This window comes from Polypterus senegalus, chromosome 1 (genome assembly GCF_016835505.1).
Source record: "Polypterus senegalus isolate Bchr_013 chromosome 1, ASM1683550v1, whole genome shotgun sequence".
Taxonomy (NCBI): domain Eukaryota; kingdom Metazoa; phylum Chordata; class Cladistia; order Polypteriformes; family Polypteridae; genus Polypterus; species Polypterus senegalus.
Window position 1 is genome coordinate 112,005,972 of NC_053154.1, and position 18,667 is coordinate 112,024,638.

General features: G+C 38.1%; 1 protein-coding gene across 10 annotated transcripts in view; it reads right to left on the bottom strand.

Moving 5' to 3' along the window:
• The window catches only part of dock10 (dedicator of cytokinesis 10), a 407,603-nt gene that overhangs the window by 271,001 nt on the left and 117,935 nt on the right, over positions 1 to 18,667 (bottom strand). For 9 of the 10 annotated variants that reach the window (XM_039756260.1, XM_039756213.1, XM_039756233.1 and 6 more), the window contains exon 1: positions 8,109 to 8,329. The exons of the other annotated variant lie outside the window; for it this stretch is intronic. In XM_039756260.1, coding sequence (XP_039612194.1) covers positions 8,109 to 8,270 — 162 coding nt within the window. In that variant the 5' untranslated portion in view covers positions 8,271 to 8,329. Of the gene's footprint in view, positions 1 to 8,108; positions 8,330 to 18,667 lie in introns of those variants that run through there. 10 annotated transcript variants of the gene reach the window in all.

The window sequence follows — 18,667 nt, forward strand, 5'->3', positions numbered from 1 at the left end:
GAAAGCACCAGGACTCTAAAGCCTTGGACCCTTGTCCTTTTACATAGATATTGAGAGTGCCACACACCCTTTTCCAGCAACCTCATGACTCCCCATGCTCTCCCAATCAGTCTACTGATGTCATAGGAAGGGTCGGTCACCAGAGACATGAATGTCACTACTGAGGTAAGTAAACCTCTCGACAAGGTTGACACTCTCTCCACAGACAGTCACACTACTGATGGCTGTGCCTAAGAGGTCATTGGTTTTTATCCAGGACACTCGCAAGCCCAGATACTCAGACTCTCGAGAGCCCCGATCAGAGCCTCCATTTATTCCATGAACATCACAGCGTCGTCAGCAAAGATCAGTGAATCTTCCTTTGCCAACAGATGCCCCACAGTCACTGGACCCCACAACCCTGCCCAACACCCAGTCCATGCAAGCATTGAATAGAGTTGGAGCAAGAATGCACCTTTGACAAACCCCAGAATCATCTGGGAAAATCGCAGAGGTTCTGTCTCCTCTCTGCACATCACTCACAGTACCAGTGTACAGGCTGGCCATGATATCCACCAGCCTTGAGGGGATCCCACAAAGTCTCAGGATGTCCCACAGGGCAGCTCGATCAACTGAGTCAAATGCTTTATGAAAATAGACAAAGGCTGCAAAGAAACTCTGATGATATTTGTGTGTGTGCTCAATCAGAACCCTCAGTGTTAGGATGAGGTCAATGGTAGACTTCTTAGGTGTAAAATCATACTGCTCCGGTCGCTTGTAGGTGAGAAAGTGATCACGGATGTTACTGAGGACAACCCTAGCAAGGACCTTACCCAGCACCGGGAGCAGTGTTATCCCCCATGTAGTTGCCACAATCCAGGCAATCACCCTTCCCTTTCCAGATAGGGGTGACAAGTCCCATTTTCCAGGCAGTTGGGATGATGCCAGTTTACCAAATGGAAGCAAAGATTACTTGCAATGCGAGTAGGACAGCCCTACCACCAGCCTGAAGTTCAACCCAGATACCACAGATCCCTGCAGTCTTCCCTACCCTCAGCCCACCTGTGCAATCACAGTGAGACCTGTTAAGTTAATTGAAGTCCCTAAGCTGGTGAGTATGAGTGTGTGGACTGGAGACACACCTAGAGTTTGATCCTGCTTTGTATATGTCATTTGTGGACACTGGATAAAACAACGGGAAAAATGATTTTTTGACTAAAGTAGAATCAGAAAGCAGCACATTACATCCACCAATACAGGTACATCACTTAAGTTTTTATTTTGTTTTCCTCTATTTCATGTATTTCCATACTGAGGTCAACCAATCCTTCTATCCAATCAGTTTCCATACATGTCCTTTTCCAGTGATGGATCATATGGAGGTAAAGTTTATTCAATAGCAACATTTGTAAAGCAGAAATTTACCCTTAAGGGGAATACAGTCTGCTGCAGAACTGAAATTCAGTCTGAAAAGGGCAGATTTGAGACGAGCTTAGCATTGTCAAGATTATTTTTGTTTTATCATAATTAATAAATATGAGTAGCAAACATACAAAAAGAAAAAAGCTGATGATTGCAATTCTAGAACGGCAGCAGTAGTAGTAGTAGAAGTGTCACATGAATAGAGTACAGTGAAATTTTTGCTTACATGATTAACAAACATGCAACTGGTTCTCTCTCTCTAGCGCCATGATAACCCAGTTACCCAACCTGACACACTGATATCTGGGACATGAATTGGAAACTCCACATAGTTGGTGAATGGGCAAAGATACGAGTCTAGGACGGTTAAGAACAGTAATGCTAATTGCCATATCATGCCACAAACTACTTCCTATTTTTCATTTCCCTCTTAATGTTCTTAATGCACTTTAACACCACCTCGATTATGCTCTGACTGCTAAAGTACTGAACAAACCAATCTTTGCATTTCCCACAATATTCCTTTTAAGCAACCCTTCAGAATTTCTAATATCCGATTTAACCTTAGCTCTCTGTGCTCTCATATATCCTACAATTAGCACTGGAGCTTTATGTCTAATAGCTGCCTTTTTCTTCATAATTTCCTTATCTCCTTACTCATCTGCTGAGGAGTTCTTTTAAATATCTTATTATTTAATAATCTGGGATGAATCTGTCCTACATTGTAAGATGACTACCTTAAAGCCTTCCTCATAATTCTTGCTAACACAGAGTACAGAAAACAAAGAAACATTCAGCAGTGTAACAAATATGTACAATTGGATCCTGATATTTGAGAATCTGATGTGCTGAAGAAAATTACCATGTTTTATGGCTTTTCATGACAGGTACTGTTTAAGAGCATAAATTGTTTTTAAATTTTCTGATGTCAGGATATTTTCTAATATACTGCAACAGAAGGCTGAGTATGCATTAGTATTTCAATTCAATGCAGTTTATTTTTGTAAAACACTCTTCACTGGCTCAGAGCTTATATACATATTTGCAACTATTATACACGAACAGTAAATTAGTAAAGTCTGCAATAATCATAGCAACAAAAATGCAATTGAATACACAATAAAATAAAATAAATCTCAAATGGCTGAGAATTAAGTAGAGAAAAAAAAACAAGTATCATAATTCAGTACTATGTGCTATGTAGTGAGGTAAAGTCAAAAGGGACGAAGGGATGTTGACATACACAAGTATTAACTTAGCTCACCAACTTGGTTATGTTTTTTAACTTTACAATGAATCTGGGCTGGTCATAGCATTGACACTATGAGGGACAGTGTGTGTGATATTTCATAAAATAATTCTCAAACCTGCTCAGTCTCATTCAGGGTCATGAAGTCTATCTAGCAACTTTGGATACAAGACAGGAGTAAATCCTGGACAGTTTTTCAGTACATTTCAGGGTCCATACACATGTACATCATTCAGTTTAGAATCAGCAGTTAATCAACCATGCACATCTTTGGAGGTATGGAGGGAAAACCCACACAGCCACAGGGAGAATGTGCGGCATCCAAATGAACAATGACTGGACATCAGGTCCAAGCCCAGGGTGCTAGATATGTCAGCCAGCAGTGTAAATCCCAGTACCAACATGCAGTTGTTAGCTTAGTTATTTGTTATTTTATTATGTCTACTATATTTTATGAAATCAATAAAATTTCTCATGTTTTATTTTATTTATGCCATTCTGTGATGTATTTTTTATCATGGATGCTACCATGTTATCTCTACTCTTCTACTTTCTCCCCTTGTTGGATGCTCTTTATATTGCTTCAACAGATTCTTCCTTCAATTTGTCCATTGTTCTAGTCAGTTTTCATCGTAGGTATATAATACATGCTACCCAGGAACTTTATTGCAAACTGGTATTTTGAAGCTCATTGAATGCTTGAAGACAGTCCCTCCAGTTACAAGCAAATTGATGTCTCCTACTGGTCACAGACATTTTTAGTTCCGCAAACTGATGAATCTTCTTCCATTCAAGAATACAAGATGGTAGGTTCACATTTTACAGGTGGACCAGTCCCAAATGACCTTTGTTAATTAAAAAAAATCCACACTCTGCATTTTGTATAAAAATAGATCTACTCTGTTGGACACAACATTCTGACACAACCTACCTATTACTTTCCTCCTTGGCAATTTCAACTAATGCAGTCAAAATATCATAATATAGACAGTTTCTCTAAATTTTGTTTTTGGTATTAATTTTAATTGTTCCAGGTGCTTTTACTCAGTTACTTTCTTAAATATGATTTTGTCACATGAATACAAAATGCATAACATTGTTTCAAAAGGGATCTGGTAAATACATGGAAAAATACAAACTGGTTAAAAGATTCACTAGAAAACAAAATTCAAATCTTTCATTATTATCCTCAAAGTGATGGTCTCCAACTGGCTCATATTATGAGTGATCTCATATGTGCAATCTAAGCCTGATTTAAAAACACCATCAGAAATATACTTCAGCATACATTGACAAAGATAAAAACTCATCTAAATGAAAACACATTTTTGGAACCCTTTAATGCATAGCATGTATAGCTTAGAACTGTATTTCATTAAAATGTTAATGAAGATTAGAAAAGGTGTTAGTTTAGTTTGATCTGATTTCTAGCTATACAATAAGTAACTGCAATTGAAAGATTTCTCTACATATGGACATGCACACAAATATGTCAGATATAATCAGAGTGAACCCACAGTGCTCAAAGTACTGAATGGTTCAAACCAGGAGGTTGGCTCCTGTGTTAGGCCATCCTTAAAAATTAATATAACCAAGATATGACAGAAAAGCTCAAATTTTGTTTAAGAAGTCAATTGTATTTTCCAAAACACTTCCTGTCATCAGCATGGCATGGTGGCACAGTGGTTAGATCTGCTGCTTCACATTTCTAGCATCCTAGCATTAAATCCATTCCCTACATACTCCGTATGTCCAGTCTGCATATTCTCACATGTATGCATATTATGGATTTCCGCCCATAACCCAAATATATGGATTAGGTAAATGAGTTTGAGTTGGCTGGATGTATGAGCAGGTCCTTTGACAGACTGATGCCCCATCCACAGTTAGTTCTTGTCTTGTGCATGGTGCTGCCAGTATATGGTATTTCCCACTGCATTCCTGAATTGCTGTAAACCAGATGCAGAACATTATGTTATGTTAAATATCTCTATAATTAAGGCAATGTGAAAATGTGGTGCGAACATTTATATGAACAAAGGTATAGAAAAACAAAATGTGTTCATGAAGTTTGTTGAATACTTAAAAGCTATAGTGGCATTCTCTATACAGCATTCAAAATGAAAAGACCAGTTAAGCCTGTGTGGGCTTTTACATATCTGGCACTCTAAAATGCACTATTCACTTGTAGGTCAAACAGAGCCTCGTATTTCTAATTAATGACAAGCACAGTAAATTGCACAGCTAGGATCTATTTACCTATGTGTCTCTTTACATTTCTCAGTAACTTTTTGCTACTGCAGGTATTCAAGACAATTAATCCAGTTAGTAGTTTTACACAGCAGTTTCTCATAAAGGGTAAGTGCTGAGATGCTGCAGAGCAAAGAGAACTGAGCAGCAGACGGAGGCCGTACATGTGCCAGAGCATGATAAGACCCCCTCATGGGTGTCTAAACTGATAAGAAGAGTGTTAGTCTAGCCTCTTCTTTTAGAAATAACAAACAGCCTTGGGGTGAAAGAGTTCCCTCAGTACTAGAAGGTCAGAAAGACCACTTCTTTCGTCTTCCCTTTAATGATTTAAATGACGTGGCCTACATTTCTTATGTGGTATTGTAGGTGCTCACTCAGGGAGCCTGTCACCGCCTTTCACGATCAAACTGTGGCTGAAGCTGCTGTACTTCCTCCTTTACTAATGCTGACTTGGTTGTGCCGTATGTCAAATCCTACTGTCAGCTGACCCCATGTACTTTCCCCGCATTGTTTTTTTATATTCTGATATGATGCTGAAACATTTTCAGACTTTGTCTAGTGCTTTGCAAAGCACCGTATGTTTTTAGTCTTTCTATTAAATGTGCTACATTTTAAAGCACATGACAATCCATTGCATTTGTTTATTTACAGTAAATATGAAAGCTATAATTAAACATGCAGGATAAAGGACTTTCAGGTCCTAAAAACTTGGCTTTTGTGGCAAACAATGTCACACTGAAGGGAAAGAAAGCAATGTAACTAGCCAGTCTTGCACAGCTTCACCTAAAGTAGCAGCAAATTTGGGGTGAAACTCAATTTTGGAAAACAGCAAGCTATCTCAAAACTGTGAAATACCTGAGTCATTAAAACCAGAGGATACTGTTACTTTGGTAGAAGCACCAATGATAGAGTTGAAAAACAAACAAGTTGGGCAGGCTTATCCAACCTAACCTTGATGAGTCCATAAAGCAGTGCTGAGTTTGAACAAGAGAAAAATTAACTGTAGAAATCAATCAAAGAAGGGCTCTGTTTATGTGATGATAGACCTGTCCTTCTTCTGGTGCCCTTCAACCCTTTTGTACCGTAAAGAACAATTCATAGGCTATAGTAAAGCATGTAAAGTAAATCACAGCAGAACAGGACTTTTAATTCTTCAAAGTGAATCCAATAAGTTTGATAGTTTAGAAAAGCAGTTCTGTTACAAGCAAGGATGTCATGGTGGCATTATGTTTAGCACTGTTGCCACAGTGTCTCTGAGACTCCAAAGACGCACAGTTGATGTAGACTAACCGACTCAAAATTGAACCTGCTATATACTATGTGTGTGCATGGGAACTGGGAAAGGAGGGCTTGGAAAATGAATGACTCCCTCAAAGTACTGCTTCAAGGGAATGTGGACTCTTTAAAACTTCAAGTGATCAAATGTACTTGAAGCTGCAAATGCTGTTTTTAGGCTTAATTAAGATGCTTTTGGTTACTGGCCTATGTACCATTGACAAGTGTTGTTAGATACTCCTTCCTGCTGCCTACTAGAATGCCTGTCAATTGAATTGATGGCACTTCTAGACAGTAAAATGAACACAGGCTGAAGCTGTACAGCAAGGATAGCAAAGTCTTAGGATATACAGTGTAAATAAAGTAAATGGTCATCACCAACCCTTCCTAAACTTTTAGGATCTGAGTATTTCATTCCAGGCCTGTCATTACCACTGTAGTTTATTGAGCACTGTAGATCAAGTGACTCAAGCCAGGAGATACTAGAACATTACTCTAACAGAGTTCTCCTGATATATCAGAAGAATACGTGTGCCAGCCTTTGACAGTGTGGCAATGATCTCTACCAGTTTTGCAGCAGGCATAGCAAGAAAACTCATTCACTGAGCAGAGCAGAGCCATGGTGAGTGCCAGCAGGTAGAAATCTGTTAATGAGCTGTGCTTGAGACATGACCGAGATTAACAGCAATTGCAGGAAGCATTAACATTCAGGTCTCATCGATCGTACTGGCTTGAAATAACACTGTGTATTTTGAAAACCGTTGTCATGCCCTGATGTGAGCCTTAATTCACTTATTTGAAATCAATGCTAACACGGTTACTGCGTGGAAAATAAACACAAACATATTAACAGCAAACCAGACAACACAGAGATGTACACACTTTGTCGTTGTTTTGCTTTTTGCTTCATTTTTTTTTTCTGTGGTGAACTGATCACTGGAACCACTGCATTTAGACTTCATATAACCTTATTTAATGTGAAATGAAATTCTTCTCCTCCAAATCACATAGCCTCCATTCTTTAAGGCATCCTCTCTTCAAATGGACTGAGGCACCCAGTAGCAACATAGGGTGTCACTGTCACATTCTAATTCTAGACAATTTTCACAAGACTGTATCCACATGCACTTGTACTCTTAAAAGATGAAACACTTAAACACAATCTGATTAGGCATTATTGCAAATGTGGAAAAGCGAGAACCGCTGCTCTCTACTTTACCAGCAATCATATTAGCAAAGGAAAACACTTGCTTTTCCATAAAGAGAGATTATTAAAAATTTCCATGAGAAATCTGAACAGCAGCTCGGCACAAATCTCTACACTGCACAGAATGGACACCTTGGCACGCAGCAATTGAAATAATAAAGCAGGTTCTACAAAAAGTAGAAAAAGTCCCCCATAACAGCATATAAAATAATAAATTCCTACATATACAATATATAAAGCAATATAAATATACATATAATATACCAAACATACAGTACATGCAAAGATGTATATGAATAAGCTTGCTCCTTTTCCATATATACTTTTATATTTATATAAACAGTTTCTCTCTTTATATATATATATATATATATATATATATATATATATATATATATATATATATATATATATATATATATATATATCAGTAACTGTCTCTCTCTCTCTCTCTCTCTCTGTATAAAGTTTCTTCCCCCCTTTCTCCTTTTTTCCATTTATTTTGTCTTTGACTACTTGCAACAGTAAACTTGATTAGTGTCACAGCAAATGTGTGGACTTATCTATTTAAGTATGTGTGTGTAAATATAAAATATTTAAAATAGATATGGGTATATACAAATATTTATACTATATACAGTATATGTATTTATATAAATATACACACTCAGTAGATACAAAACTCTGTAACTGCTACTGGGCCTTCAGAACAGCATGCTACTTTACCATAATGAGGATGGTCTTCGGTCTGCTCATTCCATCACAGTCATCAAGTGGCAAGAATTCAAGTGACAACTGCTCCTGGCGCCTTGTGCAGATATGTGCACAATTCCTTCGTACCACAGAACGAAAAGCTTGAAGCAGAACAATGCTGGCAGCACAGCCCATATCTGCATCCTGAAGCTTACAGAATACTTTCTGTGTTTACGCTCTTATGTTGGAAAGACAGTGAATCCTTGTGCCTGAAAGAAAACTGCCTACCAATGCAGCTGCAAGCAGCTGGATCTCCAATCAGTGTCTGGAATCTCAGTCAGCTGATCAAAGAAAGAAAGGAAAAAACAGTGTCTCTCTCTCTCTCTCTCACACACACACACACACATGCAGAGTCTGTATATTCAGCACATAGCAGCACTATGTGAAGAACAGCAGAATGGTAAGAAATCCAGGTGGCAAAGACGCTTTCCGCATGTTTTCCTGTAAAACAACACAGAAGTGAAAGATTTGCCCAGTGTGGAGAGCATTTCTTTCTGTGCATCTCCTTCTGCTTTGAGACTACTGCATATGCTCTGCTTCAAGCTAGAGAACATTCTGGGCAGTTAAAGGGAATACCTATCCATCTGGTTCATTCTTTTTCCTTTAGAGTTTACTAGATAAAAGCAAGTTTCAAATTGATTTTTGTGCCTTTAAATTTTTAATAGCTATTTAATTTAACACCAAGTCAGGATAGACTTTTTATGTTTATGCACACACATAGCCAGAACCTGGTGGAGACGTTTAGACAAAGAGGAGGAGTATGTTTCCTCTTAATTCCTCTTGCTGAAGAGTGTCTGCCAAGGCTATGTCAGGCCAAGTACAGCTGGAGGATTTCAGGCACCATGTGACCACCATAGTCTTGTATTTTGACATTTTTGCAATAGGCATCTTTTTCTGCTTTCCCTGGTATAAATATGCTCACAAGCCTGTGTTTGCTGTGTGTCATTCTTATTCATTTAGGATTTATAAAATGTAACTTCAGCTGAGGAAATAACAATGACCATTTTATACACTGAAAGGACAAGAAAATGAGCTGATAGTGCTTTTTCCGGCTATTGAGACATTTATATCCATTACACTTTCCAAATTAAGAACCTCCTAAATTTAGAGTTCTTCAAACAAGATAATTCTACCAAATTTAAAAAAAGCAAACAACACACCTGTTTTTTCTGAGCCTTAGACAATAATAAACATATAAACTTACAAAAAAAAAAAAATCTGATAAATAGAATCAGTTACAAGAGACAACTCTAAATTGTCCTCTGTGTATGTGTGTGTGCATGAGGCCCTGCATTCAGTGCTGTATTTCACCTTACTTCAAATGTTGTTGGAATATACTCTAGCCCTGAGACCCTAAACTGGATAAGTATATCTGAGAATGTTATAAATGCAAATGAAAATGCAATAAGTAGCAAACAGTGGTTTGGAGGTCTTACATATTTATTTTTGCCTTGAAATCATAACGATAACATAATGCATTATATGGATGAAGCTATGATTGTTCGAGCAATTCAACATGAAAAGCTGACAAGGTACACTAAAGTGAAAAAAACATTTCATCGTCTGGATGCTTGTTCTTGCCAGTGAAAATTAAGATAACCCCCATTCCTGACCTATTAGATAGATAGATAGATAGATAGATAGATAGATAGATAGATAGATAGATAGATAGATAGATACTTTATTAATCCCAAGAGGAAATTCACATAATCCAGCAGCAGTATACTGATACAAAGAAACAATATTAAATTAAATAGTAATAAAAATGAAAAGAATTAAAATAAAATTAATGTTCGCATTTACTCCCCCGGGTGGAATTGAAGAGTCGCATAGTGTGGGGGAGGAACGATCTCTTTAGTCTGTCAGTGGAACAGGACAGTGACAAAAGTCTGTCACTGAAGCTACTCCTCTGTCTGGAGATGACACTGTTAAGTGGATGCAGTGGATTCTTCATGATTGACAGGAGTTTGCTTAGTGCCCGTCACTCTGCCACAGATGTTAAACTGTCCAACTTTAATCCTACAATGGAGCCTGCCTTCTTAACAAGTTTGTCCAGGCGTGAGGCGTCTTTCATCTTTATGCTGCCACCCCAGCACACCACCGCGTAAAAGAGGGCACTCGCCACAACCGTCTGGTAGAACATCTGCAGCATCTTACTGCAGATGTTGAAGGATGCCAACCTTCTCAGAAAGTATATTCTGCTCTGAGCTTTCTTACATAGAGCATCAGTATTGGCAGTCCAGTCCAATTTGTCATCCAGCTGCACTCCCAGATATTTATAGGTATGCACCATCTGCACACAGTCACCTCTGATGATCACAGGGTCCATGAGGGGCCTGGGCCTTCTAAAATCCACCACCAGCTCCTTGGTCTTGCTGGTGTTAAGGTGTAAGTGGTTTGAGTCGCACCATTTAACAAAGTCTTTGATTAACTTTCTGTACTCCTCCTCCTGCCCACTCCTGATGCAGCCCACAATAGCAGTGTCATCAGCGAACTTTTGCACATGGCAGGACTCCGAGTCATATTGGAAGTCTGATGTATATAGACTGAACAGGACCGGAGAAAGTACAGTCCCCTGCGGCGCCCCTGTATTGCTGCACATGATGTCAGACCTGCAGTTCCCAAGACGCACATATTGAGGTCTGTCTGTAAGATAGTCCACAATCCATGCCACAAGGTGTGAATCTACTCCCATCTCAGTCAGCTTATCCCTAAGGAGCAGAGGTTGGATGGTGTTGAAGGCGCTAGAGAAGTCCAAAAACATAATTCTTACAGCACCACTGCCTCTGTCCAGGTGGGAGAGGGATCGATGAAGCATATATGTGTCCATCTTGGCAAAGGTATCCATTTAAGCAATAAATATATATAATTATAAGTAATAGCACATCTGAAGGCAAATACCATCATAAAAATGCATGTCACATAGGACTAAGGAAATACTAAACTAATACTAGCTGTGACATATGCTGCGATAGATAGATAAATAGATACCACTTTCTTTCTCCCATGGGACCTCAGACAACCCATGGGCCATAAGTTACATTAGTGGATTATATACTGATAATGGTAACATTTCACTAGATCACCACCAATAAAGGATGCTATGACACAACATAATGGATGGAGTACCTGGGGAGTTGATATGGAAGGAAGACAGTAAGAAGTAGCAATAGAATATGAATTTCCTGAAGTTGTTACATGGCAGCATGGAAATCTGATAAGCTATATTTGGATGCAGACTTCCCATTACAGCAGTCAAATGACCTAAGGTGTCCTGGCTCTTGGAGTTCACAATTGTAGAAACACCTGAAGCCCCTAGACAGAAGTTTACAAGGATGATCCCGGGAGTTTCTCAGGTCATTTGTGACTAGGGAGGTGATTGTTGTGCTACCTTCAAGTTCATTAAAGTAGCTTTAAAGCCCTTCTGGCTGCCAGACAAAGGACTTGAGTCTTGAGAGTATTACAAGACCAGAGTTAATCACATAGAAGGAACAAAGATTACAAAAAAGAGAGAAAGCAGAAGGAGTTAGCAAGAGGAGATTTGATAAGGTACCATTCAGATAAACCATTAGAGCATACAACCTACCAGTACTGATTTTGCAAGGCAAAACAAGTTCTAAGCGAAAATGAAATCAGAATATGACACAGAGAATTCAGAAATTACATGAAATAACATAAGTACAGGATGTGTAGAACTGTATACAATGTAACGCAAAAGAAGCAAAGATGAATATAAATACTAGATTCCCTGGTCTCTTAAACACCCAAACACCATACTCAAATAACTTTTTAGAGGACAACGAGCAGGTAGGCATAAAATATCTTTCATACCAGTTCATGACACTACACTTTAAAAGTGGCTTCATCCCTTTTTAGGCAGATTGTGTTATAAAAGTCTCCTGTCTCTGTGTTATTTCTGTTGTAATAAAACCTTTTATATATTTGGCCCTCCTGGCAGTAGGTTCAAGCTCACCTCAAAACATAATAATATACAATGACACAAATCACTTTATTGCATTGGATACATGAATACAATGATGGTAGTAATAAACCAATAATAAATATCACAAAACAAACCAAATGGAGAGAAAAGATTAGAAAGATTCTTGGCAGAGCATTTAATTATTTTGTACCTCTGTGCAAAATAAAAAAATATACCCCAATAATTTGCAATGTAAAAGTTAATTGGTCCTGACAATAAATATGCCAAGTACCAGAAGGAAGTAGGTATCAGTGCAGTAAATCATACCAAATAGGTTCAAAACAACCAAATTGTATTAATATAGTTCTTTAATGTAAATAAAAAGGGGTGTAGCCTCTGCCTTAATTTCAATATTATGACTGATCCTCAGGAATATTTAAGCAGAGACTTTCACATATGGTGTTCTGCAAATACGCATACAGGAGCTGCTTGGAGAGACTTTGAGACAACAAAGAGACCTTCTGTTTTATGGTGCAATCCTAAACATTAGGTATTATGAAGTCCTGAAATATCGAGCTCTAAGTTTTTATAGTATACAATTAAAAGATGATTCTGTATGCTGTAGAAAAAGAAGTGCAGTTAAATCAGCTGAGGGCCTATGGAGTGCAGCCACAAAACACCTACATTTCATTGTCTAATTGCAGCTATTTCTGTGTCATACTGACATGAGTTACTTCTTTGACAGTTCAAGACAAGAAACCATTTCCTATGCAGAGTATGAACAGCATTCATCTTTGCAGTTGAATCAAAGAATATCTGATTTTGGCAAAATGATGATTTGAGAATTTGACTACATATATAACCTGTAACAGGTTAACTACACTTGACATCTGTATCATAATCACATTTTCTCCAGAAACTCAGATGAAAAAACAATTGCAACAAACCATCTTGGATGGTATTAAAAAGGGGGAAAAAAGAGTAGTATTATACATTGTGTAGCTATGTTACACTGTTGACGTAGTGAACTTTTGACTGTGGCAGACAATGAGGCCTAATGTTCAGACAGGTGTGCAATTACTTCAGTGCTGCTCACTGGGATTGATGGAGTAGTCGGCAGGATCTTAAAGAATAAAACTAGGAATGAGCTGATGAAAACTTCTACTTTGTTTGTATTTGCACTGAGCAAAGCAAGCATCCTGCTGGGAACAGGCAGAAATTTAAAGGAAGCTGGACAAATATTTGAAGAAAAGGAGGCACAAATGAGAGACAGGCTGCCAGTAGCAGGCTGATAACACATGACTGGAGAGACAGGAAACAAGTTCTTATTCTGATGTGGTCTCATTATTATTACTTTACCAATAGTAATAAAACAACAAGGATCTTCCTATCCATGTGGAGTTACTCACTTGTATTGCCATAAACAGCTGACCCCCATAGTTTCAAAAGAGAGTGGAGAATTTTGGAACTTCGTAAAGATGTGCAGACTGAGCCGTAATTTAAAAAAAAAAAAAAAAGCTAATAAAAAGTGTACTCAGGAAACATTTTGGTTGAATATCACAGCTGAATTATTTATGTTGACAGATAAATAGTGGCTGAGACAGCACTGGATTTCCTCTTGATCACAACACAGTAAGTCAGCTAAGGCACTTAGTTCCCAGTTAAAATAACGTATCATTAAAAAAATACAGGAAGTTGACAGCGAACCTAAGTTCAGAATAAACAGCTGCAATTGTCTGGTGAAAAAGACATAAACAAACCCATTCAGCTGTGCAATCAGACAATTTATGTGAGAAAATAATGCATTCTATATATTTTTTTCAGTTTCAATTTTGACTTTACAGAAAATGAGATAAAAGAACTGCTGTTATTATCAGCACAGAGAAATGAACATTGAGATTTTAGAGTCTGACGCCTGGCTTTCCAGTAACTGGTTTAATATTTAATTGGCTCACATGCTGGCTTTCCATTGCATATTTTAAAGAAAAAAGAAAGATGACCATAAAGATGTAGCACTCTGAAACATCCAGCAGCCGTTCACTGAGTGTAGTAACAAAGCGTTATTTAATTACATACTGTATTTTCTATATCCTTTAATAAAGGATACAATAAAAGAAAAAGACAATATAGCAAGTAAATGTTGTTTGCTGTAATGAACATTATTAGACATAATGTACAGTTAGAGAGAAGAAGCTTTTCTTGAACTGTTCGAAAGCAAGATGGCATGATACCGCAGTGGTTAGCGTTTCTATTTCACAGATCCATTGTCATTGCTGTCCTCCTACATTCCTAATGATGTGATGATCATGTCAGCTAACAATTTTAAATTGGCCTACATGGGAGTGTATGCCATAAGATGAACTGATGCCATGTCAAGGGCTATTTCCTGCCTTACCCCCACTGCTTCTGGGATAGGCCCTGGCCCCAAATTACATTAAGCAGATCTGACAACAAAAACACTCCTTTGGAGTCAATGTGGTACTCAGATTAAAACATAGGATACTGTAAAATAAGGAGAAATATTCAGAGTGTAACTCTGATGCCTGCAACGTTTGTAGACTATCAATAATTTACATGAAAAAGTTAAAGGTCACAGGAATGTCTCATAGGATACTGTCAGATATAATCAGTTATATATGTCTGATTGGGAGAACTGGATGATTTGGCATTATAAGTACTTAGAGAATGACAGTAAAGTCCAAAAGGTATCAATGTCATTAACATGCATATTCAGTTACCTGACCAGAATTTGACAGCACTTGGTCATTTAAAACTCAGGTGTAAATTCAACAGTGACTGGACTGTGATAGGATCACTTAGACCACATTAAGAGGCAGTAAGAAATTAGTAGACCCCACAATTAACACAAGAGTAAATGCAAAGGTATTTTCATGCCCACATGTAACAACCACATAAAAAAGAAGCTGATTTAAGTTTTATGTGTTGAAGGTAACTCAGGATCTCTTTCCAGACAGGATACAGACACTGGAGATGCATTTTAATGTTGGGCTTTCAAGAAATCCAACAAAATCTGGATACAAAGCTTGTGTTATTACTAGCTGCAAATGGGGTCCTAGGGTAAATGCTGATTCTAAATGCATGACCTTTTACCGTTACCATATAGTACAAACCAAGTGCAGGAAGTTCAAAAAGGAGAAGAAGCCATTACCGTATTTATTTCTCCACATGTATGTTGGCCATTGGATTATAAAGCAGCATTTTGGTGCAGTTACAGAGAAGGTTGCTTTATAACTCAGTCTTTTATTTCAAGTCCTGCCTCTGCTGCTACCTCAGGGAGGATTAGTGACTGAGAGAGGTGCATCACACTGAGCAAAGATATGAATAGAAGCAAATTACAAGTGTTGCATTTGAAGAGACAACATACATGTGTAAAAGCAACAAATGGTATGTGAATGGGCCACTATGAGGAAAAAAATTACATTCACGGGCTTCTAGAGGCTTATTCTCTACTGAAAGAGTGACATCTATGTCTTTTGTCCTTTGTTGGGTAAACATCTCACAAGCGGCAGATTGGAACATCATCTTTCTATGATGTTAAAGAGTCTATAGCGATTTTACTTAAATCTTGTTAAGGATGTCTTTTATTTTAGGTTCTGTGTACTTCTCTATTGGCTAAAACTCTAAATCTCGGCTTGATGTAATTTTAGGCACATAATTGAATTAAAACTCTCCTAACTATTTTGAGTGAAGGTTATTCACCTGTAATGAAAATTTACATTTGATCAATTCTTGTAGCATCATGATTATTATTAAATTTCAAAAGTGTAAACAAATAATAGCAATCTCTCTCTTTCTCTAAATCCAACGTCTGTCCACTTTTCACGAGAGAACTACTTAACAGATTTAGATCTGTTTTTTTTCTATAGCTTGGTTGAACATTCCGGCTGATTTTGCGACTTCTCTCATTGCGCTAAGTATCATAGTTCGCTTGTGGTACCAATTTACTTGCATGAATCCGAGAGAGCGGCTGCGGACCAAGGGGAAGGGGGTGGGGCCCTTCTCTCTGTCTCCGTTCAAGTCTGTCTACCTCTCGCCACATGTTGGAGTGTACCTTGCCTTTGCTTGGCCAGAATTACATTTTAAAAAAAATGTTTTTATTGGGGCGGCACAGTGGCGCAGTGGTCGCAGTAAGGAGACCTGGGTTCGCTTCCCAGGTCCTCCCTGCATGGAGTTTGCATGTTCTCCCCGTGTTTGCATGGGTTTCCTCCCACAGTCCAAAGACATGCAGGTTAGGTACACTGGCGATCCTAAATTGTCTTGCCTGAGGTTTGTTCCTGCCTTGTGCCCTATGTTAGCTGGGATTGGCTCCAGCAGACCCAAGAGACCCTGTGTTAGGAGATGGATGGATGGATGTTTTTATTGATTTTTAAAGTTTGTCCTGTTTCACTACTACGTGGGCAGAGCTGCGGGGGACAGCTAGTGCTTAATAAACATGAAAGAAAGGTTGCAAATAATTAAATGTGCAATGTCATCATAACACACTGTGGTGGAATGAGCTGCCCACCTTCATCCAAGCCTTAGGAAGCGTTTGAAGACTTGACTCTTTTGTGGATACCTTACTAATTGTTGATGGTTTTGATATGAGGTTCCTTTAGTAGTCAAGATGTTCTTCGATTGCTTTAATGCTTCTTATGTCTAAAGTCCTGAGCACTCATCTCTGGTATTGGTCACCTAATCTTGTGTCACTTGTTTCAAAACAAATCCTAAGTGATGGTGAATCGATTATGTTGGCTTGATTACACGGCCCTCATTTGTAAGTTGCTTTGGTTATATGTATGTAATGAATGTAAACATACATCCAGAATGAAGATATCTGCAGGCGATGCTCATCTACAGATTGTTAAGGAGAAACATGTGACGTTTTTGAGAGAGACATCAGAGCTATATATGTTTTACAGGGTAGCTGCTGATTGCCAGAGATCTCACGGCCACTTGCTTTTCTCCCGTCTGCGGGGGACACTCTGCCATAAGAGCTGAATCACAGTCAGATACAGTGCCAATGTTTGCCATTGGAGCGTATCTACCTTCCGTTTGGCCAGAATTGCATTTTTCAAATTTTTTTTTATTGATTTTTAAAGATTGTCCTGTTTCACTACTACATGGGCAGAGCCACAGGGGACAGCTAGTGCTTAAGAAAAACAATAATATGAAATGAACAATAATAACAAAAATAATAATAACAGTAATAATAATACTAGTAATGATTCCAAAACAGTATATAATCTCAATGGGAGTCCTTTGTGTGGTAAATCTTAAAACATGGTGAAAGACAGTCGGGACAACAATAATGTGTTTCTTTTCTGAATTTTCTTTTCAGATTTATCCATTTTTGAACAGCACACTGCACAGGTACGAGTTGGATTCTGTTTTTTTTCTGTTGGTGGTATATAATCAATAAAATGTCTACCAATAAAATGCACTAGATTAATCCGAGATGTGCTGGGTTGACCATGCCTCTTTAGCGCTAGTGTGGACAGTGGATGTACAGCAATGATTTGTTCTACAAGTTGGCATGTAAAGTTTGCATGAGATACAGTTTCACAACTTTTTGTTTGTATAACACAAATGCATTCCAAATGCACTGTTCCACCACGACAAAATATCTTTTTTTGTAGTTTTTTTTTTGTTGTCTCTGCATAATTAGATAGAAAGTCAATTAGTGATCCACATGTCCTACGCCGCCCATCGTGGTGTTGTAGTCAACCACAGCACAAGGCTTCGTAACCTGCTTGTTGCCTTTTGCTTGTACAGTGATTGTAGCTGCATTATGTACAGTGCTAAGAAGACAAACAACTTTCTTGTCTTTCCATTTTAGCGTAAGCTCTTTTTTTATACTTTTGCCAAGCTACTAGTGCACCCTGTTGTAATTTAGCTCTGCCAAAGTCTTCAGGCATGCTACAACGGTTGGGACGCACTGTTCCATATGTGTCAGTCTTTCTTTGCAGCAAGATGTCAAATAGCTCTGGCAAAGTATAAAAATCATCCATGGTTACACAGTAACCTTTCTCCAGCAGAGCATCTATCAAAGTCAGCACTGACGATGCAGCAAAGCTGTACTGATTGTATGTCTAATCAAACATTATCCCTTTCCCTGCATACAGAACCATATTCCCATTGTATTCCATTTTATATTCACAAAGCTTGTAAAACTTTATTCCAAATCTTGCTCTTTTTAACACAATGTACTGTATCCGTGACAGTCTGTCCTTATACGCCATGAAACTTTCATTGATGCTGACATTATGGCATGAAATATCAATGTTCTGAAATTTTGCTACAATGGCTTAGTATATCTCCAAAATTTTCTTCAGTTTGGGTGGTAGATGGGTATTCTCATCAAAGTTTTCATTGTTGGTGAAGTGCAGATATTTCATAATCAGTGAAAACCTACATTTTGCAAAATTTTTTTCTTGTAGTAAAAACTGAGCAGCAATGGTACTGGTCCAAGTTCTCGCAATATCAATAAGCCTAAAAAGGCCCAGATATCATTAGCAGTTCCTGGCTCCCATCTTTTGAACGGGAAAACTGCTTAAATGAATGGTTATTTGCCCGACACTGTTCAGCACAAAGCAAACAACAATTTCTATCG